General features: G+C 44.0%; 1 protein-coding gene across 1 annotated transcript; it reads right to left on the minus strand.

Annotated features, from left to right (window-relative positions):
- On the minus strand, positions 1-25,642 carry PGK1 (phosphoglycerate kinase 1). The gene is given in 12 exon segments (XM_020964528.2): positions 1-528; positions 1,645-1,743; positions 2,027-2,204; positions 2,702-2,881; positions 3,121-3,235; positions 5,542-5,639; positions 5,641-5,662; positions 7,272-7,375; positions 14,827-14,971; positions 15,098-15,253; positions 17,844-17,894; positions 25,447-25,642. Coding segments are annotated over 12 exon segments (1,254 nt in total). The 5' UTR covers positions 25,512-25,642; the 3' UTR covers positions 1-487.
- Between the last annotated feature and the right edge of the window lie 114 nt (positions 25,643-25,756).

Consider the following 25,756-nt stretch of genomic DNA (forward strand, 5'->3'; position numbering starts at 1 on the left):
TTTAATTGAGCTGGCACTTTTATGAAATGTTTATTTAACAGGCCAACCTTCCCTCCCACCCCACCCCAAACTGGAGTTTCTTCTTGTTTCCATACTGTGTGTGGGTAAGGACAAAAACAGCTGCTGACAAAGCTGAACAGAACAAACTATTTCAAGAGAGTATGGCTAACAGCGGCTTTAGCTTTGTTTTTTTTTCTTTCTAAAGGCAAAATATAAATATATATATATATATATATATATACTCTACAGATCACAATAATGGTTTAGACGTGCTAAATAAGTTCAAGTGAGAGCTGACAACAGGCACACCCAGGAAACACAAAGGTGAATTGAGCTGCTTCTGGGGCTCTCACGGCCCCATCTTCTGGCCACTGGTTGAATCTTGAGGGAGAAACTTGCCTAATGCCAAGGAAAGGGTCAGGAAGCACTGCAGTGTCACGTTGGAAGGGCCGTGCACAGGAACCAGCGGGCAGGAAAGTGGCATCCGTTAGACACTGCTCAGGGCGGCCACCCCAGGGAGGACTTTGCCTGGTAGGGGGAACGAGCACGTGGGAAGGTTACTCTAGGCCCTGTATTGGCCCTGCCCTCCTCAGCTTTCCCTGGAACGAATAAGCCTGGAACTGCTCTTCAGTCCATGCATTGTGACAGTGGCCAACTGTTTCACCTCCAAGTTTCCCCACTATTAAGCTGGATTATGATATAGCAGCACCTTTCCTCCACAAAGACTTCATTGTTTTCCAAAATCCTTGGAAGCAAGTTCATACAAGTCCCATTTCTGTGTGTGGTGGGGTGAGGAAGGGAGGGGAATACTACATACAAATATGCTGAAATGAAAAAAGCCCTCAAAAGGGTTAGTGCAGCCCCAACAGATCCTGCCTTTTCCTTTGGACACTACAGTCAACCTCTAAACAAAGTCTTGAAAATCAATCACCTCTCAGCCCTCCTGACAAATTCCTATTAAATTACCTAAAAGGAACATCTTTTGCTCATTATCTAGGTCTTATTAAGTCCCTGCTAGAGCGCTCCCAACAGCTGAGGAAACCCTTAACAGGGCCTCAGGTCAATGTAAAATGATCCCAGCTCCTTTCATTTCCCAGACTAAGGGTTATAAGAAAGGTCATCTTACATAGGCCTCTGCTTCCAGACAGATCTGCACATAAATCCCTGCAGCAGATGTCTCAGGAGGTAGATAACATCTCAGCCCCTCTCAATGAAGGGATCTAGTGTTAGCTAAATTGTCTATTAGCCTCATGAAAGGGGGACAGCTCAATGACCCCCCAAACAGAGCAGGCTAACACAGGGGACAAAGACATCGTGTCCAGCAAAGCATTGAAGAATTATGGCTTTTTGCCAGGACAAACCTATCGGCATTATATAAGACTACTGAGAGTCTAGCCCAAAATTACCACGTTAGGTACTCAAATATTGTTGAACTGAATTTTAAAATAAAGGTTATCAGACAGAAGATGCCACAGACATTGAAGTACATGTACTTTCCACTAACCAACTGATGACGGGAACAAATTCTAGATGACCTATGTCCTCACATCCAAACCAAATCCCACCCTCCCCCTCCTCGTGTTCATCATCTCCCTTCCCCAGGCCAACCCAAGAGGGCAGAGGCAAACACCTCAGACGACTCACCCTCTAGCAGCTCCAGACTGGCACCACCCCCAGTGCTCACATGGCTGACTTTGTCCTCCGTGTTCCACTTGGCACAGCAAGTGGCAGTGTCCCCACCACCTGACGAGGGATGGAAGAAGAGAAAGAAAGCCGAGCATTAGCTGGGCATTGAGGATGAGCCAGTGTGCTCTTCACGCTCAAAAGCAAACTGAGGAACCCTTCCTTGGCTCCACACAAGAGCATCTTAGCTCCAGACACTCATCTGGCTTTCATGATTTACCCAGACACAGCTAAGTGCCCCGAGGAGGTTCATCACAGCGGCGCTGGGTGGCAGCATCGCCATTTGGCCTACAGAGCTGGCGCATCAGCTTCCGTGGCTAGGATTTGGGCAGGGGCCCTTTACCTATGATAGTGATGCAGCCCCTCTTGGTGGCCTCCACCACATTGTCCATTAGCTCTTTGGTTCCCCGAGCAAAGGCTTCCCATTCAAATACTCCAACGGGTCCGTTCCACACAATCTGTTTGGCCCGGGCCACAGCTTCCGCGTACTTCTTGCTGCTCTCAGGGCCACAGTCCAAACCCTAAGAGGAAGAGACGAAAGCTAAGCCATGAAGGAAATGCACTTGGACAGATAAGAGCAAAGGCCTTCTATGTGATCCTAAGGAGCCAAGAGATAGGGCCTCTGAAGCACCAAAAGGCAGCCCCAGTGAGTAGCTACTTGCTTACCTTGTGCAGAAATTGATACCAGGCCAGCAGAAAAGAATACTGATTTCATTCATTTCATTTGCAGCTTACCTCCTTAGGAAAGGCCACGCAGGTTCATTTTATATATAATTTAAGTGTTTGCAGAAATGACATTTTGGCAGCGGTGAGACTAAAATCAGGAGTTGGTAGCCCCAGTTCTTTAGCCCTTTCCCCCGGAGCCTTCTCCCAAGGGCCTAAGGCTCTGTGTCAGCACTGGCACCTTCTCTCAAGGGGAGCCTGTGTGGAAGGCCACACAGGGGAACACTCAGGAAATGATGGCTAAGTAAACAAACTCCACTCTCGCCTATTAGTGCCATCCACCAAGGGGTCTCACCATCCATCCGGCAGGGATGCCAGAGGCCAATGTGGCTTGGCCAGTCTTGGCATTCTCATCAAACTTCTCCGCTATGACGAAGTCAACAGGCAAAGTGATCTTGACGCCATTCTTCTCTGCCTTGGCCATCAGGTCTTTGACAATCTTAGCCCCCTCTTCGTCAAAAAGAGAAGTTCCAATCTGGGCAACAAGACAAAAGAAATGAGGGGCTATTTGCTGAGGACATCTGCACAGAGATCGCGCCCAATGGGACAAATGGGAGCTAATGCACAATGCATGAATATCCAAGAAAGGAGAGGGGGTTGTTCACGGGGATAAACAGGCTTAGATTGCGAGTTGGGGGTTTTCTTTTTCCTTTCAGGCATGCATAAACAGCCACATGTGCAGTGAAGTCCCAGCCAACTCTGTTGGCTCCATACCTCCATGTTGTTGAGCACCTTGAGGAAGGTGAAACCCATCCCACCACCAATGATCATCTCATTGACTCTGTCTAGCATGTTGTTGATTAACTGGATTTTGTCGGCAACTTTTGCTCTAGAGAAAAAAAACAAAGCAGCACCATCAAAATGAAGACAGTCCCTGTCAACTCAGTGAAGTTAAGCATCAGAACATCACTAGGGAAAGATACACGCTGGATGTCCCACGAAGAGGCAGCCCAAGCATCAATGCTCTGCTCAACTCTGCACTACGGCAGCCCTCCCCTCAAATTCTTCAGAGTGTGCATATAGATCATGGACATCTCCTCTGGGGTAAAATGAGCTCAGAGTTCAAGTCGGCCCTAGGCTTTGCAGCCAAGGGCTCGGCTAGATACTCTGGGGGATGTTGGGCCAGGAGTATAAGCCGGCTGTTGTTTCTCAGCCCCAATTGACAACCTTTGGCTTGAGTACTTTGTGCTAGTCACTGAACTCACATCAGTTAGTGCTCCACTAGACATTGGAGGTACGTGTACTGCCATTCCAGCATAAGAGCAAAAAGCCAGAGAACAGACCCAACTTGAGAAGTGTAGCATTCGTTCCACATCGTTCAGAAAAGAACTCACTTCCCCCTACTTAGCTAAATCTCACTCCAGCTACATTTCTCTCCATCAATACAAGAATGAGTGGAGAAATCTTTTGTTTTATAAGCCCAACCAAAGAAAACTATCACTTCTCCTCTTCCTATCTTCTAGAAATGTTTGTGTGTCACAGCACATGGGAAAGCAGTGGAGGAGGAAAGGGGAAAGGAAAGAAGAGAGCAAAGGAGATGGGCACTTTCTATGCCTTTGAAACTTTTTTCTTTTTTTGAAATGTTTTCTTCACAAAAATAAAAGGTGGTAGAAGACATCTCCCCAGACAAGTTTAATCTAAGCAAAGAGATTCAAGTAATAGACAGGGATTTCCTTGTAGCTCATTCATGTCCTGTATTATGTTAGTTTACCAGTCAGCCAATGCTTTTCTCGAATTCACCTCTTAAAAAGACCGATACCACAATTTGATTCAGAGTTCGAGGAAGTCTCCCAGGAGGCTTGGGAAATGCTTAGGGCCTTTGATTTCACCAGTAAAGCCCATACTGTATTTTGTTTGGCAGAGAATTCACCTCAAAAAACTTCACCAGAGGGACAATTTTTTTTTTAAAGAATGGGAAAGGGAGACAGTTTAGCAGGAGAGAAAGAAGCTGAACTGTGATGTTTTAGTGAGCACCTCAAGGGCAGGGACTATCTTCTGCCTTTCTTTGTATTCCCAGTGTTTAGCACAGGGAACACAGTAGGCACTTAATTAATGCTTATTCTTTTCTTGTCTTTTTCTTTTTTGGTGAGGCAATCGGAGTTAAGTGACTTGCCCAGGGTCACACAGCTACTAAGTTATCAAGTGTCTGGTCTGAGACCAGATTTGAACTCAGGTCCTCCTGACTCCAGGCCCGGTACTCTATCCACTGTGCCACCTAGCTGCTCCCTTACTTAATGCTTACTGACTGGCTGAATTGAAACCAAAGCAAATCTAACTCTGATGCTGGCTTTGTTTTTAGATCTTTTAGTTTCCAAAAACCTACCAGGCACAATTAGGTGGTGGCCTCCACCCCAAATGGAAAGGAAGGTGAAGACCTAGGCATTTTAAAAATCAATCTCAACTTGAGAAAAGCTTCCAGGTAGGACTTCCAGGATATTCTTTCACTACTTGCTTTTTGTGGGGACAAAAATGAGAAAGATAATAATCCATCCCCACCAGAAACCTCCAAGATCTTGATCTTAGAGAGCCTGGCTCCTACTTAGTGGAGCTTCTGAGTTATCTGAAACTGGTCCACATTCCCAGGGTCAGTTTACACTGGGAAATGCTGAGTGTTTTCTGTCCCATGGACTCTTAACTATTGCCCAGAAAGGTCGTGGACTCCAGCCAAGAGTCTCGGGGCTGGCACACAAATGGCTTTGCCAGGGGTGGGGCTGTTACCTGCTCAGTGAACCTTGACCAGAGGCAGCCTCTTCTAGGTGGTCGTTTCCTGCCTCTTTTAGGGTAAAGTGTTAACTAAGTGCCAAGCAGGAAAAAGGAACCATTTGACAAAGTCCCAGAGACTATACATGTAAAAATAAATACATTTTCCAGCTTTTTCCACTGATTGCAAGATCTGAGATTTCTGATTTTAACCCAAGGACTCAGAGGTCTTTTCTGCTTGCCCATCTGCCTTATTTACTGGGGTATGGTCAAGGGGCGAGCGTAAGAAGCCCTGAGAAACTAAAGTTTAAGATGAACATTTTTTTGTCAAAACATTGGTAGGCGAAAGGCTCCAGTTATCAAAGGTGAAGAGAAAACAAAAGGACCATCCCATAACCTTTAGCCTACTGTAAGAACTTGGAAAGCAACTCTTACCCGCCCAAGATGGCCAGGAAGGGCCTCTCAGGGCTCTCCAGGGCCTTGGCAAAATAAGTCAGCTCCTTTTTCATGAGGAAACCACATGCCTTCTGGGGGCAGACTCACTCCCACCATGGAACTAGGAGAGGACAGACAAAGATATGGCATTAAGGTTTCAGACAATCCCAGGCCTGGCAGGAATTCCTTCGGGGATACTATAGGGTTGTAGCTTTCATCTAATAAGAGGGAAGCATGCTTGGAAACCAGCTGAGCCTCTGACTCCTGGTGAAGTCCCAGGTTCACTTTAGTCCTATTTCCTACTAAGAGCCCATCGGCAACAACAAACCTACATGCAAATGACCAAGAACTCCACCTTAGGCCTAAAACCTAAAAACTGTGACATTAATACAGAAGCGAGGACAGTTTTTCATCGTTACCTAAAGAAAGCAAAACAAAGTCTTCGTGCAAATCTTGCTGGACATCACAAAACAACACGAACTTCGAAACTATCCCTGTTCCCCAGGGTTTAACTCCCTAAGTCAACCAAGGGATATGGTTTGGATACAGCAGGGGATTTTTCCCAAAAGTGGAAAGGACATATGCATGTACAGCTCCTGAACCACCAGTAGATATCTGTAAATAGCTTAGGAACTATGCCTGGAACACAGCCTTAATCGACTGGCGCTTAATTGACACTTGTTCCCTTCTCTCTCCCTTCTCTTTGCCAGGCACGACTACGTATTATAGTTATCTGTGCGTGTCATCATCTGGAGTCAAATGCTGGACCCTCCAAATATAAGCTGTGAGAGTACAAAGAAGTCACTTGCCTTTCTGTGAGCCTCAGCTTGCTTACTTACAAAATGGAAGGCAAGGGTCCTAGGGTTAGTGGTACTAGAACAATCTCTAAGGTCCCTCCAGGTCTGAATCCTATGATCTAGTCCACCTGTCATTCTTAGGATAAAACTCTAGGACAGCTCTCAATGGCTTACTGAATAAATGTTAGAACTCTTCTGTTCGACATTCAGGGCCCTCTACAATCTGGCGCCATCCTCCATGTCTAGTCTCACTTCCTATCACTCCCCTCCGTGAACCTGACACTCCAGACAGCCTGGACAACTTTCTGTTCCCAGATGTGCCTTTGCTTATGACAATCTCTATGCCTGCAATGTCTTCCTCTCCGTTTTTTACCAAACGCCTTCTCACCAGCCTCTGAAGGCCACTTCGTCCAGGAAGTACTCCCTGATCTCCCACTGATAACGACGTTCCCTCTCAGAATTCAGCACTTTGTTTTGTGTATCTCCTCTCCCTACCAGGCAGGCCGGGACTAGATTTTCTCTCCCTTAGAACTGAGCAGAGTTCTACACTGACCTTATTTTTTATTGTTGACTGAATTGCTCTTCTGGAGGATACGATAGCACAAAGCAGGTCAATGCTCATTTAGACACTCAAGTGTAAATAAATAATTAGCCAGCTGATATCCCAATTAGTTTCCTATTAGTGGCATAAGCTTTGAACTGCTGCTACTTCCTGTCAGGGAGAACTAGCTTCCTCTTCAAGACTGGCATTCTCTTGTCAGACAACTCCATGAATATTAAGCTTTCATTGTCCCCTTTAGGGATAATTTAGAAGATCAAATGTGAACCACAGACAGCTTTATCTATATCGCCTGGCCCTAAGGATCATGACTTTCAACTTTTCTCTCCTCTCTCATCTTGAAGGCAACACTACCAATGGAAGGAACTGGCTACCTGTGGGCACGGTGAGCAGTACCGAAAGCATCATTGATGTAGACGTCCCCCAGCTTGGAGAGGGATGCTCGGAAGGCTTCTACTTTGGCTGGTTCAGCTTTGATCTGAGAAAAGAAACACAAGGATCATCAGTATCTCAGAAAGCAACTAAAATAAAAAAACAACAAAAACATTTCTTACCATCATTAAGCGTTCCCTAGAAAGAGAAAAGAACATAGCCACAGGTAATCTTATACAACAACTTAAAAGACCTAAGAAAGGTAGGTGTAATTTTTTCTAAATTACCAACAAGATCACATGTTCTCTTTTTTCTCCTCTCCCTAATGCTCTAAGTCTTCATGGGACGGTGGAAACAGCACGAGGCTTGGAGGCAGACTGCTTCACTTGGTCCACCTGTCACTCACTAGCTGCTTCCTGGGATAAGTCACCTTGTCTCTGTGGACTTCAACTTCCTCACCCATCCAAGGAGGGGACTGGACTTCGGTGTGCGTGCCTAGAGCTCAGCCTCAGAGGGGGTGGGCCTGAGGGAGCCAAATGCCCCACTGGATTAGGCACTAGTTTTTCTGGCTTTCCCTCTCATTTGAACACATCTGCCTTTGGAAAAGTTGTGATTTCATTGTTCGTCCCACAGAAACCACTATGTACTAAGGTACTGCCTGCCTGGGACAGAATCCTTCACACAGGTTCCCCACAGAACTGAGGCTGAGACAAAGTAAAAGACAAGGATGGACAGACAAGCACTCCGAGTTGGTTAACGGCAGTCCATGGGCCAAAAGCAGAGACTCAAAACAAAGAAATAAAAGCTAGGACGGTTTAAATACCATTGAACCATTCAAGACACTCCCCCCAAAGGGGTGGCATGACCTTTCCAAAAAGGCTGTGTGGTGACAAATTCAGGAGGTGAGATAAAAATATCCAAGAACCAGGGTAGCCACAGGCCAGCAAACGGGCAGAGACCAGAAGGTGGAACCCAGAGGAATTTGTACCGCAACCCAGCAGGGCTATTTCCAAAATGTGACCCGAGCAAAGTATGGGAGGCACCCATTTGAGAGCCATGATGAAGTACGAGCTTTCCTCAAGTCATTCAGAGAATCAGGAGGAAGGTGCTCAGCCTGCTGCCCCACGATCCTTCAAAAATGGCACTTATCATTGGGGAGTAAAAGGCAAGCAGCCAGGTAAGTCAGGTCAAGTTACACCACCAAGCATCTACTATGGGCCAGGAACTGCGCTAAGTGCGTTGGACACAGAAGAAAGAAGGCAAAAACACTGTCCCTGCCCTCAAGGAGCTAATGGTCTGAGAGCATGCTAAGAAGATGGTGGAGTAGTCAGAAATTTCCTCCACAAAAAAAGACAAAACTTAGCCTCAGAGCAGCAGAAATAAACACAAATAAAACTGAGTAAAGCAGTAGTCCTCCTAAGACAAGGTGAGAAGCCCCCAGGAAAGACCCTACCTCTTTCACCCAGAGTGACTCCCCAGAATCAACAAACAAGCCCTGGGGGCAGCTTAGGTGAGAGGCAGCCCAGAAGACAGCAGGGGGTGGGGTGTGGGAGGCACTGGGGTCTGAAGGCTAAGTAGTAAAAAAATGAAGGACTTTTCACTGTTGAGGGGACTCTCCACTGATGAGGGACCCACACACAGCTGTGCTGACCAAACTCGCCCTGGGTTGTGGCTGCAGGGAGAAGGAGTTAGCACATACCCATGAGTGCAGTAGTAAGGGGCAGGGACCCTCCTGGCTGAGGGCCCTAGCCTTGGCTTAGGAGAGGAGAGCCCAAGCGTGGGCCCCAAGACAGACCTCAGAAAATAACAGTAAGAAGGACCTGAGGCTTGGGGCATCATTCCCAGTACCCCAGGACTACAAGGTGATTACACTAATAGCTGTTAAAAACAAAATAAGAAAAAAAGGAGTAAGCAAAGGAGAAAGACCCCAACCACAAACAGTTACTATGGGGATAGAGAAGATCTGGGTTCATATTCAGGGGAAGACAATGGAGCTAAAAAAGCCACTCCTTTTTCAATAAGAAACATCAAATGGTCCCAAACACAAAAAAGAGTTCTTGGAAGAGCTTAAAAATCAGAGAGATCGAGGAAAAATTAGAAAAAAAAATAAGAGCAATCCAAGAAAATCATGAAAAGAAAGTTAACCAGCTGGAACTAGAGAATCAAAAACTTAAGGAAGAAAATAATTCTTTGAAAATTAGAATTGGGCAAAGGGAAGCTAATGACATTCTAAGACACCAAGAAATCATAAAATAAAACCAAAAGAAAGAAAAAATGGAAGAGAAAGTGAAACATCTCATCAGAAAAACACCTGATCTGGAGAACAGATAGAGGAAAAATAATATAAGAATAGTCAGACCACCTAAAAATTATGATTAAAAAAATTAATCTTAATATGACAAGAAATTATCAAGGAAAATTGCCCTGAACTTATAGAACAAGAAGGCAAAGTAGAAATAGGAAAAAAAAAATTCACCAATCACCACCTAAAAGAGATCCCAGGAGGAAAACTTACAGGAATAGCATAGCCAAGTTTCAAAGCTCACAGGTTAAGGAGAAAACATTAGAAGCAACAAGAAAAACACAATTTAAATATCATGGAGCTATACAGTAAGGATTACACAAAACCTAGCAGCTACTATGTTGAAGGACCATAGGTCTTGGAATACTATATTCCGTAGAGCAAAAGAGCTGGGGTTATGACCAAGGGTAACTTACCCAGCAAAGTGAAATATAATCCTGAATGGGAAAAAAAATGGACATTTAACAAACTCAAAGACTTTCAGGTTTTTGTGACAAAAACCCCAGAACTTAAGGAAATGTTTGACATATAACATCCAGGAGAAATATAAGGTAACTATTAAAGACCAACTATAAGGGACTCAATAAGGTCAAATTGTTTACTTTGTATGCGTGAAAATATTAGCAGTATTCTTATGATTGTCATTATTTGGGTAGGTTGAAAGAAAGGCTTGGGCTAAGCTGAGTATGATGGGATGATTCTAAAAAAATAAAACTCTAGGGAGAGATTAAAAAAAGCCATTATCTCATACAAATGAGGCATAAAAGGAAAAATTGAGACAAAAGAAGCTAGTAGGGAGGAGGGTGGGTAGTGCTGGAAACTTACTCTCATCAGGAATGGGTTAAAGAGAGAACAACATATATATCAAGAAGGGCATAAAAGTCTTTTAAATTCAGAAAGAAGTAAGAAAGGCAAGGGGATAGGGTGGGGGGAGAGGACAAGAGAGGGTGGGTAGGTTAAGGAATAGGAGGGCAAGGTACTAGGTAGAAGTACAGCAGAACAGTGAGGAGGGATAGGGTAAATAGAGCGAGAAGGATAGTGAGGAAAAATAGGAAGGAGGAAAATACACAACAAGTAATTGTAGCTTAGAATGTGACAGGGACAAATTTACCCATAAAATGGAAACAGATAACAGATTAAAAATGTGAATTCAACAATATGGTGCTGTCAGGAAACATTATAAAAATGAAATATACACAAAGATAAAATAAAGGGCAAGGCAAGAGTAGAATTTAGTATGTAAAAAAAGCAAGGATAATAATCATGATCTCAGACAAAGTTAAAGGTAAAGCAGATTTAATCAAAAGTGAAAAACAGAGGAACTGCACCATGTGGCAGCAACATTATTCAATACTGTTTTATTTAAAATACCTAGACAGTATAAAATACCTGACTGTGTACCTGCCAAAACAGACACACGAACTATCTGCACATATGCATAAGACACTATGTATACAAACAAACTCAGATCTAAATAACTGAATATTTATTGTTCATGGGAAGGTAAAGTCAATAATCGTTTAAATGGCAATTTTACCTAACCTATTTATTCAATGTCATCCCAAATAAATTACTAAAAAATTATTTTACTGAGTTAGAAAAAATAATAACAAAGTTCATTTGGAAGAACAAAAGGTCAGGAACTTCAAAAAAAAACAGGGAAAAAAGATGTAAAGGAAGTAGATTCAGCAGTTATCAGACATTCTAAACTATATTATGAGGTACAAACATTGTTGACATGTAAAAAGAATAATTTTGATTATTTTAAATTAAAATTTTCTTGTATAAATAAAACCTATGTAGCCAAGAACAGAAGGAATGCAGAAAACTGGGAACAAACTTTCACAGACAATCTCAGATAGGATGTGACTGGGTTGGAATATTGCTGTGGGGTAGGAAATGATGAGCTAGTTGATGTAGAAAAACATGGGGGCAGCTAGGTGGCGCAGTGGATAGAGCACAGGCCCTGAAGTCAGGAGGACCTGGGTTCAAATCCGACCTCAGACCAAACACTTGACACTTACTAGCTAAGTGACCCTGGGCAAGTCACTCAACCCCAATTGCCTAAAAAAACAAAAACAAACAAACAAACAAGACTTGGACTTATGAAGGAAGATGCCATCCATGTTCAGAGAAACAGATGATAGGAGAAAATAAGTCTTACATATGTATGTGAGTATATATATGTATACATATATGTGCGTGTTTATAGATATCTATGTATATGTACATCTATCTACATTTAATTGCAGTCTTCTTTGGGAGGGAGGGGAAATAAAGTACAAAGTGCACAGCAGAGAACAAAAGAAAACCAACAAGGAAGCAAAGAAAGCTCAGCAGCTTTTGAAAACAATGTGTAGTATTTATTACATAGGTTTTCTTGAAATGGAAATTTATTGTTTTATACTGCATCCTCTCTATGGTCTGCTGTGTACATGGCAATGGGTTTTTTTTCTTTTCTCATTTTGTATTTAAGTTTAAAATAAAAAATAAGTTTAAATAAATAAAAATAAGTTTAAAATAAAAAAAATTTACAAAAAAAAAGAGCTTATATTCTAATGAAGAAGGCAATGAGCAGGTAAAGACAGATGGAACACACCAGCTGAGGAATTAGCAGCTGAGGGTCCTGAAGAAGGCAAGATTTGACCTGAGTCTTGAAGGAAATCAGGAAAACTAAGAGGCAGGTGAGGAAGAACAGCATTCCAGGTAGGGGGCACAGTCAAAGCAAAGGCCCAGAGATGGCAGATGAAGTATACTGGAGGAACTGCATGTAGGTGAGTGTGTGGGTGAAGAGTGAGGTTTAAAAAGACTGGAAACCTAAGAAGGGACCAGGTTATAAAGAACTTGAAGATCACCTTGGCAGCTGAGTGGAAGACAGATTGGAGATCCAAGTAAGAGGTGATGAGGGAGGGCCCAAATCTGAGCTGTGGTTCCATCAATGAAGAGAAAGGGGCATATAAGAGATGTTTTGAAAGCAGAGGTGCTTACGATATGGGACAGTCAGAAGGTTTAAGGTCAAAACCCTTCTTCATAACCACCCTCTGTGATAGCTGGCTCCAAAGGACAAGCACTTTTAGGTTAAGGAAATGGAGTATTCAGGAGGTTAGGTGATTTACCCAAGATCACACAGATACTAAGCCTTGGAGCTGGGAACTGGTTCTGGTTCCAAGACATGTGCTCTTTTCTACTCTATCTAACCTAAATTAAGTTCTACTCCTAAGAAAAAGGCATGGGGATCCCTGCTCACTTGGGACTGTTCAAATAAATGGAGCACAAACACTTTAGGAAAAAAATGCTCCAAAGCAGTAGTGTCAAACTCAAATGGAAGCCTGATTGCTGCAGCTGCATACTGACTTAGCAAACCACAAATTAACATTATCTAGGTTGTGTTGCATTTGTGTTTATTTTGTTAATCACTTCCCCATTACATTTTAATCTGGTTCTCTACACCCCCAAGTTTTGTCAGCAGCCTCTATACAGAGGAGGTATGACCACCTCAAAGCCTTCTTCTAGATGACCTTTTATTGGCTTTTGGAATGAGAGGGTCTAAAGCAGAGGTGAGAAGCTCTGGTATGTTAAGTAACAAGAGACCCCCCCAAAAAAGCATTGCCACAATTTCCTCCTTGGGGCTGCAACTTGCCTTCTGCCACTCTCAAACTCTCAAGCTAAGTGTCTTGGGTTTCAGTGAGTAAAGGGCACAGCACTGTAGGTCAGCCTTCTACTACTACTGTAGCAAGATGATGCCAAAGATAGGCGAGGGCAGGACCAGGGCTACTGGAGCTAAGAAAAGAAACTGCTTAATAGCAAGCACTCCCTGTTGACCTTAGGAAAATGTCAGCTGTGCAAAATGAGACCGAGACACTTAGCCCGGAACTTCTCTCTGCTTGTTCCAAGACCTTAAAAGCAGAAACTGCTCAGATCACCTCTGGCGCCTCCTTCTAGCCACCAAGTGAGCAGGAAAGGATCCCAAGGGAACCAGCTCTAACAGCTGACTTAATCGCCAGTGTCTGGCTTTCTGACCATACGGTTCAAATCTGTGTAAGAATCTAGTAGGCAAAGAATCAGAAGCCTGAGCTATTGTTCCAGTAGCAACAAACCTTCCAACATCAGTCAAATTCCTCTTCCTCAAGAGATTCAAGGTTCTCTTTCTGTAAATCAGGAGAAATAGCCACTTCTGCTGACTTCAGAGATATTGAGAAGGAAAATTAATTTGGGTAGGAAGGTACTCTAAGCTTTTCAAGAGAAGTGCTATTGAGGGGACAGCTAGGTGCTCCAGTGGATAGAGCACCAGTCCTGGATTCAGGAGGACCCGAGTTCAAATCCGGCCTCAGATACATAACACTCACTAGCTGTGTGACCAATCACCACCTAAAGACTAAACACCTAAACACTTACTAGCTATGTGACCCTGGGCAAGTCACTTAACTCCATTGCCTAACCAAAAAAAAAAAAAGACAAAGACAGAGAGAGAGAGAGAGAGAGAGAGAGAAGTGCTATAGAAACCCTAGGTAATCTGGCCAAGATCACACCATTCACCAGCCTCCTCTGTACCCCAGGCTTGGGGGAGTCACAACAACTCCCTACCTCAGTAGTTTTTCAATAGGAACATTCTCAACTACACTAGATTTAATTTACTTTTTCAAATGCCAAGCCCTCCAAGTTTCTCCTCTTTCCAAAAGACAATACAAAACACCTTCCCCATTATACCCCAGCCTTTTGATTTAATCTTGCAAGAAGAATTCTCAAATCCTGAACTGTGTAAATGTTGCTCAGCCTAGTCACTTACCCAATAAGACCCTGCACTTGCCTTCCCCCTTTGTACTCCCCACATCACAGCAATCATGCCAGAAACTCCCACTACCCTTCCAGAGGGATTCCTCCATTTAAATCATATGCTGTCAGAAAAGAAAAACTGCAACAAGAATAATAATGTTCTGGGGTAAACAAGGCACTTTCTAAGGGCAGCCAGGTGGCGCAGTGCCTACAGCACGGGCCCTGAAGTTAGGAGGAGCTGGATTCAAATCTGGCCTCAGACATGTACTAGCTTTGTGACCCTGGGCAAGTCACTTAACCCCAGATTACCTCCCAAAAACAAAAAAAAAAGAGAGCACCTTTAGTAACAATGTTTGGACATGAATGGTTTATATGTATTAATCTGCTTTTAAAGCCACATGAGCCTCCACCACTCTGTATATACCCATCCCCTCATTTTCCACGATCAGAAACAAATTCGATGTCCAAATCTAAGGATTTACCTTGTTCCCAGAAGCATCTTTGCCTTTTCCTTCCTCTTCCACATGGAAGCGAAGATTCTCCAGCAAAATGATAGAACCGTTAGGTGGGTTAGCACAGGCTTGCTCCACTTCTGGACCCACACAATCCTTCAGGAACAGAACCTCTCTGGGAGTTAAGAGAATGATGCAGAGATCTGAGTAGACTGAGAACTAGGAAACTGGTGACCAGTACACTGGCCAACATAGCCAGCCCACCCAGGAGCCCACCTAACACCCAGACTCCAGCACTTACTTCTTCAGCAAGGATTTGAGCTCCGCAGCCACGGGCTCCAAGGAGTATTTGTCAGGGATGGGGATACCGTCAGGTCGGCCTAAGTGACTCATCAGAACAACTGACTTGGCTCCATTATCCAAGCAGTAATTGATGCTAGGAAGAGCAGCCTTAATTCTGTAAACCAAAAAGGAGAGAGAATAAAGAGATCACTCCTACAAGTTGACAGGGCCCTTTGCCCTTCTCAAGTCCCTCTATATTTCCTGCTATCTTTGAAAATCCTATCTAGAATAATAAGCTACATTTCATCCTGATCCTCTGACTACCAGTAGACTTTTCTATCATGTGTCAATGTAGCAGATATATAAAATACTGAAATAGACAGATTCAAGATGGTGGGGAAAGGGAGACACTTTTTTCCCCTCTTTAAGACACGTTGTAACTTTAAAAATAAGTGCAAGCCAGAAATATCAAGGAAATTAAAATAATGTCACTTTGTGTACCTGTTACTTTGTTTAGTAACTATGTAGAAATTGACATGCATAAAGTTAGCTCATTTAGTATATTTAAAACTTGGTTTATTTATACAATAATCAAAGTGACCTACAGAATTTGCTTTTTAGACATTTAAAATTGTTACAGATTGAGTTTGAAGACACTGAGCTTGGAGGAAGTAACAACTTTAGAACAAAGGAAACCACTAACATTACAGTCAAAGAAAATTATGTTTTCTGGACTTTGTCCCCCACAGCATCAAAATGGATCTCCAAAGCAAGGAGCTGAGGAGAAAAAAAGAGGAACCAAAATTCACTGCAGTTCAGAATTGAAAGAATATGGCATCTAAAAGGTGAACCATCGGGGGTAGCTAGGTAGCGCAGTGGATAGAGCACCGGCCCTGAAGTCAGGAGGACCCGAGTTCAAATCCAGCCTCAGACCAAACACTTGACACTTACTACCTGTGTGACCCCAGGCAAGTCACTTAACCCCAACTGCCTTTAAAAAAAAAAAAGGTGAACCATGAATATAAATTAGATTTGTAGCTGGAAGGACAGAGACTGATGGAGGAAGAAGCTAAATGAGAGTTTAAGGAACTAGGGATGTTAAGCCTAGAAAAAAGAAGGGTTGCTATCTGGAAGAGACATGGGAATTGGTTTAAGTTTGGCCAGAGAGGAGAATTAACAGGAAAATTAATCGGGGAAAGCAGCAGAGACAAATTTTGGTTCAATAAAAGGGAAAAGTTCCCAACAGAACAGTTCTAAAATAGAATGGAACGCCTCCCTCTGTTAGGAAATGAGCTCCCAATTAGTGGAGTTCTTCAAGCGAAGGCAGGGATACCCACTTGTAGAGGATCCCTGCTCAGGTATACCTGAATGCCTCTGAACCCACTGATAGGCCATGATTCTATAAATACAACCTCTGTCAAATGAAACTTGGTCTCATCAGGGTCACTTGCTAACCTAATACCAGTCTTCATTTTTTTCTGATTTTCATTTTTTATAAATTTCATGGACTTCTGAAAATGGGAGGACTGCCCAAAGACAGGTTTTTTAGCCTTTCACATATTAGATTATTTCTGAATTTTGAACCACCCAGAAGATAGAGGAATCCAAAGAAGGCAAAAAGAAGAGAAGCTGGGTGAGGCAAAGGCCTCATCACGGCCGTGCAGCCAGCCCTGTACCAAAGGCCTCAAGACTATATTCTGCAACATGGGAACGGATCTTTCCAGCACCAAGTTGTCAAATGTAGGATCATTTATATTTATGTCTGAATCTTGGAACCAAGAGCACAAATCATTCTTGCTTTGGAACAAAATTTGGATAAATTTCTTTTAAAACAATGAGATGCTCATAAATAGGTGATTTTCCCTTGGGCCATCTAGTGGAAAAAAGCCTGATTTAAGGATACTGACTGATTCAGGTACAGCGAGTGCTAGAATACACAACAATTTTCCTACATGTACTTTTTAGATACTATTTTGGGACAATGAAGGCCAGGAAGCAAGACATCTTAAGTATATACCACTCTAAACAGTTAAAATTTTCCCAATGGGGAGCTAGGGAAGGGAGGAGGCACCTTCATAAAAACAAAGGGGAAAAAATGCCTCCCCCCAACCTGAAACTGTTTTAGTTTTGGTTATATTTTCCCTCTCAGACTGTCATATCTCCAGATTATGATACTATAAAGCAAACTGGGAGCACTTGGATGGAAAAGACTATAATGCTACTTTCTGAAAATCACCTGATTTTTTTACAACAGATGTTCTGAACCTGGAATCTATGAATAGATTGGGGGTGAGGGGAGTGGAATCATAAACCTGAATAAAAAAAAATTTGTTGTTGCTCAGTCATTTCAGTTACATCTGACTCTTCGTGACCCGTTTGGGGTTTTCTTGGCAAAAATACTGGAGTGATTTTGCCATTTCCTTCTCCAGCTCATTTTACAGATGAGGAAACTGAGACAAACAGGGTGAAGTGACTTGCCCGGGGTCACATAGCTGCTAAGTGCCTCAGGTCAAATTTGAACTCAAGAAGATGAGCCTTCCTGATTCCATTAAGCACCTACAAAGTGCCAGGCACTGTGCTAAGCACTGGGGATACAAAGAGGCAGGAGCTCACGATCCAATGATCCACATTATTCTAAGAAGGTACACTCACTAGACTGCCAAAGGGGTCCACGACCCAAAAAGGGTGAACAGGCTTTGCACATTCCCCCACATCCCCAACTAGGCCCAAGGGACCTCAGTAGGGAGGGTTAGTAGGGATCTTACCTCTGGTTGTTGGTTATCTCTTTGTTTTTCATGGGAACATTAAAATCCACCCTGCAAAGAATAAAAGTTCCAAGGTCAGGCACCACGAAGGATACATGGGATAGGGCCCTGCAGGGAAAGACTTACCTCAACTCAAAGCACCAAAGCCATTTTAATTTCTAAGAAACCAGACTTCCACAATAAGAAAACTGCCTAAGCGATACACATCAATGAATGGCTATAGTCTTATTCTAAAGGCAACCAGATATATAATAAGTTCACAGGAGTGATCTAGGGGTGATCAAATCACTTTGCTGCTTTCTCCTAGTCCTTACAGGTATGATTACTGAAAATGAAGGGTCAAGAATTCAACAGGGAAATGAAGAGCCTGACTAAAAGAATATCACTGCCCTATGTATTCTCCCTACCACTGAGAAGCCCTGGGATCCTGAAACAAAGGGAGAACGGAACAATATTCACAAATTATCCCTCTCCAGTCATATCAAAACCAAGAAGACCCCAGGTTGGCCCTGTCACCTCATGGGTCAAGTCTACTTTACAGATGAAAGTGATTCTGTAATGGTCACATACACCAACCCAAAAAACACGACACTTCCCTGGTGCTTGTCCTTAAAACTGAAATGCCCCTACCCACTAAACCAGGGTTTGTCTGCCAATTTTAAAGAACCACGAATTCTTGTCATTGAAAATAATGACCAATTCTTGCTGTAAAGTTAAAATGAGATGATCTATGGATCTCTCAGGACTCCTTGGGACCTCAGCCTATTTCACAGGATGCTGGAGCTAGAAAGGACCTTAGAGGCCTACATTTTACAGATGAGGAAACTGAGACACAGAGAGATTAAGTGATTTGCCCAGAGTCACACAGCTAGTATGTGAAGTAGGCCTTTCTGACTGCGTCAACATCTCTATCCACTATACCACGCAGCTTCTCAAGTTTCTATCTGCCTAAAAACAGCAATGTGGGATGGTGATGTTTCTCTACAAGCACATACTACAATCATTTGATTTTGTTTGCTTGGGTCCTCCCTCTACTGATTCAGACTATAGCCCCTCTTGAACTTAGCACACAATCCTGGAGAATTCCCACAGCCAAAAAATTCACCTGGTCAGGACCTCTGAAGATAACATACCAATCACCTTCCCTTGGCTCACTAGGACCTAGCAGAACTTGGGGTCCTCTACTATAATAGTGATGGCTTATGTTTACATAGGGCTTTAAAGGTTACAAATCACCTCACATGTGATCTCCATGGATCCTAAGCACTCAATAAGGCCAAGTCCTCTTATCTTCATTTTACAGAAGAAACTGAGGCTGACAGATGTTCAGTGGTCACCCAAAGTGTCTGAGGTGGGGCTCTGATGCAGGTCTCCTGCCTCAGTCCACTTGAGAACCAAGAAATGGCTGCTCTTGTAAAAATCCAAAACCAAGCTCAGGTAACTCAACCCTAACTAACAGCTGGTTTTGCTTAACCCTCTCTCTTTGCTAGTGGGGGAGGAGGATATTAGGAAATGACTGGTGTCAAAGGACATCATATTAAGAAGTTTTCACGCAATCTAGGGAAAAGAGAAGTGGTGGAAAGGAATTCAAAATCTTTTCTTGAAGGTAAGCTCCATTCCACAAGGCTAAGAAACACAGAACTGCATCGGGGGGAGGAGGAATTCTGGATCCAAGTATATAGTAAATAGCGGCCAGAAATTCCAGAGTGGTTCAAATGAGAAATAAAATTCAAAAAATTAGGCAGCAATTTCAGTCAGAAAATAAAGCTCAATGAAAAACCTAAAATCAAAATTAACAGAGTAGGAAAAATCAAATGGCTTGACTTAGGAAACATTTTTTTTTTTAAAGACTATATACTGCTGAGGAAAGAGATCTGTATTGCAGCAGGTGGTTTCAGGCAATTTGATCAGATCCCAACCATCTCCTTTTAAATATCACAGGCAAGGCATCTTGCCAGCTTCAGTTCACATTTCAAAGAGGATGAAAGAGTACTCTATTTTAATGATTCATTTTACCACAAAGTATGCAGAAGGCCCATGGTGAAAAAGCTAGGGGCAGGGCATTCACCCCCGAAACGGCTAATGCTTCTCTCTCCTCCTCCAATGAACGACTCCATAGAGGAAAGGAGAGAAGTGAGTTACTTTCTGATACACTAGGGGGCCACAGTGTCAAGCAAGAAATTCCTGTGTTGGATTCCAACACTCTTCCTGCTCCTAGCTCCTATAATGGCCCTTCCCCTTTCCTCATCAATTCCTATAGCCTTACCTTTACTGTTTACTCAAAGACCCTTCTACCTAATTCATCTCATTCCTACCTCCCAATCTTCTCTCAAGCTATGCCAAATGACTAGAGAAAGCCTCCTTATTCCATGTCCTCTCTGGCCCAAACAACTGAAATCTCAACCTTTCCCTAGTATTGGGGGGGGGGGCTTCATGTGTTGGTGAAAAGGGGGGATGGTTTCACTTCTCTAACCTTTGGTCTCTTCCCCTGTAAAATGGTGGCACTTTCTCTACTATCTACATTACAGGAAAACTGTCAAGAAAAGTGATTTTACAGCATTAAAGCACTATATTAATTCCAGGCAACCCTATCTAATTGACTAACAAGGCTAAGAGAGACTTGTTTTACCCACGGTGTTTTCAGATTCAGGGGGTAAAGACTGTGGAAGGGAAGGGAGTATAAGAGAAAAATACCTGCTGTTAATGGGACAAGCTAGGAAAAATGGTTGCTAGGCAGAGGTAATACTATAAGATGGCTCAAGACGGGCTCAGCAAAGACAGGCCAGCACACTATATTACACCATTAGTGAAGCTGTTCAACAATTTTGGAAAGTATTTTGGAATTATTTTTTAAAAGACTCCCAACTGCTCATACCCTTTAACCAACCAACTACTGGGCATCTACTCCAGTATTCACAGAAATACTTTCTTGGAGTAGCAAAACCAAAGAAAAACTGGAAACAAAATGGGTGCTCACTGATTGAGGAATGGCTAAAGAAATGATGGCATGCAAATATAACAGAGTGTTTTACTGTGCCCTCCGAAATGATGACTTTGAGTAATTCAAATAAACGTGGGAAGACTTAGATGAATTTGAAAGAGTAAGGTAAGCAGGCTCAGGAGAGTGAGATGCATGATTATAATACTGCAAGTGAAAATAACACCACAACAATTCAAAATTCTAAATTATATTAATGACCAATCCTGGCCCTGAAGGCATATGAGGAAATACTCTTCTCTCCTTTCAACAGAGGTGGGGGACTACAGGTGCTAAATGTGGCATGTGCTATCAAATGAAGTTGCTGCCACGGGTTGATTTGGTTCAACAGATTTTTTTCCTTTCTTTCTTTTTTTTTTTTTTTTGGAGAAAGTGATGTTCATTAGGTGAAGGGGCCATAACTAGTAATGGTTGTGATGTAAAAAGCAAAAGATAGAAATAAAACTTATTTTTCAAAATAATACAATCGCTCCAAACCAGAGGTGTGCTGATACTTAACCTGCATATGAACAAGACACTTCCAAGTTTAACCTGCCTTATTAACATTTTCTCCATCACTCTTCAGTCCAGCAGGTCAATATTTTGATTTTGTAGGGTTTACCATTAATGACTGGCATTCTCTTGAGCTGGATCAGGCTGGCTCCACAACAAAGCCCAGTTAAAAACAAGCTAGTTCCACTCTCTTCGTCACCCTTGCAGACACTCCTGGAAATGTACCAATGGGTTTCTCATAATTGGTCAGGGGTCAGAGTTTGCCTATAATAGCCAAAATCAAGAGCTAGACAGTGGGTTTTTAGGGCAGTCTTTGCCAACCAGCAGACTGGAATTAATCAGCATCTCTTTAAAAGACCTATGCCATGCTGTCCAATTTTCCCTTTAATGTGTTGAGGCACGGGCATGTGGGCCGGAACAGAGGAGAGGTGAGACCCTACACAGTACTCAAAGGCAGGCAGGTTCATTAAATCAGGTGACCAACACTGCCACATGCCAGCCAGAAATTCAAAAAGGGGGAACATACACCAGGTCTCTCGATGGTGACCAAGGCCTGGATCAATCACTCAAACTCGCTTCTTGAAGACTCCCAGGTCTACGTAGCAGAATAGGCCTTGTTTTTCTCTTGGCTCTGGCTCTTTCTTCCTCCACCTTTCCCTCTGGACTGCCACAGGCTTCTTACTCATTCTCCACATCTCACTCTAAACCACATCTCTCCTCCCTCAACCCAGACAAAACTGGGGCTTGCATTACATCCAGATAGGCCTGCGGTTCATAATCTGAGTTCTCTAGCAATATGGTGCAGGTGAAGGCCTGGGAGGGAGGAGACAGGTTCTATTCTTAACTACTCCTAACAAGGCACAACCTTCCACATCTATAAAATGAAGGTTCATTAAATGATTCCCAAGCCCCCTCCAGTTCACACTGCCTAATTGTCTGATTCCCATCTCTACTGCCCCACCCAAGCAAGAAATCCTTTCTCACTCGAACACACACAGCAGACTCAGAAAATTAACAGATGTGCTGCCACATAAGAAAAAGATGAAAATCCTTTTTTCTCCCTTCTAGTCTCAGTTTCTCTCTTTACAGCTTCTGCTTTGGCTTCCATTTTCATCCAGAATACATCCTACAGATAGTCTGTCAGGTTACAACATGCCAGGGGGGAAAAAAAAGCAAAGAAAATGAGGAAAGAGAGGTGCCTAACAAGCTGGTAAAGGGCTGTGAGGGGAAAGGAAATGACACTGCATAAAAGTGGCAGCAGAAACTTTACTCATAGGGTTGGGAAAACTGAAGGGCACTGTAGTGACACGGCCAGTGAGCCATGAATCAGCTGCACTTCATTAACCAAATTTTCAGCATAAGTGGTCATGCTATATATACCAAATATTATTCAGATATAAGTCAGGTAGTTCTCTTTGCTGGAGAGGACAAGCAGGTGGTCAGAAGATCAGGGGTTCTGGGCTGCTGCCAGCAACCACCACAGGAGCAGAAAAGCAAAAGGGAATTGTGCTGGCAGCAAGCACATGGCTGACTGGGCCTGCTGAAAAAGTGGGCCCCGTCCCACAATCCCACGTGTGACTCATTGTACAAAAGACCTACACAAATTGGCAGAAAAGGAAACTTCCAGACCTCCTCAGCAGCTGAATACTCTTGATCACAACCTCTGGTGAACAGAGGCAAGGTCCTGCTGCTTTAACCTGCCGAAGGATCCAGCAGTCAAGAGACCAGGGATAGACCAGCCTCTGCCACCAACTAACTGGGGTGACCTTGGACAGGTCACTTTCTATCAGTGCCTAGCTAATTCCCCTCGTGTCCTGGGCTAAATTAGGAGAAACTCTGAGCCCTTTGGAGGAAGATGCTTATCATATCAGGTCCAAGGGAAAGATAAACACATTCTACTCTCCTTAACTCCAATCAGGTTAGTTCCAGAAATCAAAGTTCCATTTTCACATATCTAGGGGCTAAACAGTGAATGCCTGGTGTTGCAGATAGAGGCCAGCCACCTGAATGTAAGCTCCCGGCCCCCATCCTACCCCACCTGGCTGCATGCATGAACCAAGAGAAAACGGAGGTGACCTTGAGAACCCTTGAGCCTAGAGATGGGGTGAGAAGAGAAAAGAAATAAGAAAAGCCTCCAAGATGACCGTATATGATCCTCTACCTTTCTGTGCCTCAGGAAGAAGCCTCCAATACATTACACAAGCACCTGAAATTCTCCATTATCTAGGAGGGGCCCTTATATAAAACAAAAGCAGCTCACAGATTGATTGCATGTCTCCAACTAAGTCAGAGAAATGTGGACATCAGAAAATGTTTCTTAGAGGTATAGGCTTCTGGGTGATTCTGATGGCGAATGGCAACACAGGAGAGGTCAGGTGTGGCCCAGCTCAGCCAGAGCTAAACTACAAACAGGGAGTTAAGCTAAATAACCGCCTTGGGTCTCAGCCAGGATTAAAAATCTGTCCCAGTTCATTCCCTTCGATTCCAAATAAATGCCACGCAATGCTGAAGGAACAGCATGTTGAAGGGGACTTTCCTACTGCCTGATGTCTGTTAATACCCAGGTCAGAAGATCTGCCCAAACTGGGAGAGAACCTGGACAACCAATAATCACATACTAACCTGTCAATCAAGCATTCCCACAAAGGGAATGATGGTGCATTGCAATGCAATATACATATATGGTCTTCAACCCAGGGACTCTTTTTTGAGAAATCAAACTGTTCCACAATTCAGTGTGTGGCTGCAGCGTGCTCTTATGAGCCTAGATTTGGGGGGGGGGGTAGAAAGGGGGGAAGAAGTCATTCTACCCCACCCTCTCATTTTACAAAGGAAGAAATCGAGGCTCAGGGATGTGACGACCCAAGGTCACACAGGCAGTAAGTGGCAGAGCCAGGTTCTCTAACTCAAAATTGAAGCTCTCTTTTCTAAGCCATCATTCTGGTTTGTTTTTTCTACCCTAAACCCTAAATGGGAGGGGGAGGAGTGTTCAGAAGATTTGAATTCGAATCCAAGACCCAAGATTTAAAAAAAAAATCACCTCACCCTTCTGAGCTCGTTTTTCTCAAACGCCAAGTGGGAATAATACTCGTTTTCCTACTTCACAAGAATGTTTTGAGAAGCAATTTTATGTAAAACACTTTGTGAGCAGTTCCAGGAGAGAAGGAAGAAATGCTTGGCAAGAGAGGAAATGGGGCACAGGAATCTCAACAGAAACAAGCAAAAACAACTCTGAAAAGAGTGCTGCATCTGGAGTCGGAGAACCTGGGTTCGGTTCCCTGCTCTACCATTCTCTAGCTGTGGGACATTGAGTAAGCTCCCTTCCCGTCTCTGAGCCGGAAGTTTGTTCATCAACTGAAGGGGTTAGAGACTGGATGCCCTTTATGATTTACCCGGACTCTAAAACGATTATGCTAAGATTCTGCATCCAGATTCCGGTGGGAAGAGTGGACTCAGGAGTACGGGGATAAACGCTTACCTAGAAATTACCTCGTGTCACAATCCTCCTCATGCAAATGCATCGGCCCGCAGCCCAACCCAGTTAGGCACAAGGCTTGTTACACAAGCTTAGTGGAACATTACTGGGTAGCATCCCGCACCCCCCACCCCCACTTCCATACGTCTTAATTCGCAGAGCTTTGAGGCACTGTTCTTCATGCATCCTCAATTTCGATACAGCAGCTGAAAAAAAAAGTGCCTCCTTTTCTCCCGGAGGAGGGGGGAGGAAGAGGGGCTGGAGGCTGGGGGAAGGGATTCTTTATGTAATACAGGGAGCCACGCGGGCCCCGCCTGGGGGGCAGGGGCAGGAAGGGGATGACCTTCCGAGGGTCCTTCCAGGAACAAGGGTCCCAAATGGCCCGCAGGGTGAGGTCAACGCCCCACAGGCCGAGGGATCCCGACCCCAAGGAGGCTGCGTGAGAAGGGGGTCGGGGGGAGGGAGAGACAAGGAGAAAAGGAGCCCAGTGAACTTAAGACTCAGGCACCAAGGATGCCCACACCCCGACTCGCCCGCAGGCTCACTCTGGAGTTAGGGGGACCTCTGGGGACCCCGGAAGGGCGCGGGGGAGACAGAAGAGGAGGCTCCCCGCAGAAGAAGCCGCCGAGAATTATTACCTCATGATGACCCTTTTCCCCTTCAGGTCCACCTTGTCCAAGGTCAGTTTGCTGGAAAGAGACATGTTGGCGGTGGGCAGATCGCGGGGCGGCTGCGGCTGCGGCTGCGGCGGGAGCTCGGGCTGCCGGAGCTCGGACTGCTCTGCACACCGGGGTCAGCGCCTACTGCCAAGTGCCCAGCGCCGCGCACCTCGAGGAGCACCCCGAGAGCCCGCCTCCCCTCCCGCCGCCCCGCCCAGCCTGCAGAGGCTCCCGAGGCCCCCATTGGGCAGGGCCGCAGGAGACGGGCGCAGCCATTGGGCCGGCCCGC

The sequence above is a fragment of the Phascolarctos cinereus genome, unplaced genomic scaffold (genome assembly GCF_003287225.1).
Source record: "Phascolarctos cinereus isolate Bilbo 61053 unplaced genomic scaffold, phaCin_HiC Scaffold_8;HRSCAF=390, whole genome shotgun sequence".
Classification (NCBI taxonomy): domain Eukaryota; kingdom Metazoa; phylum Chordata; class Mammalia; order Diprotodontia; family Phascolarctidae; genus Phascolarctos; species Phascolarctos cinereus.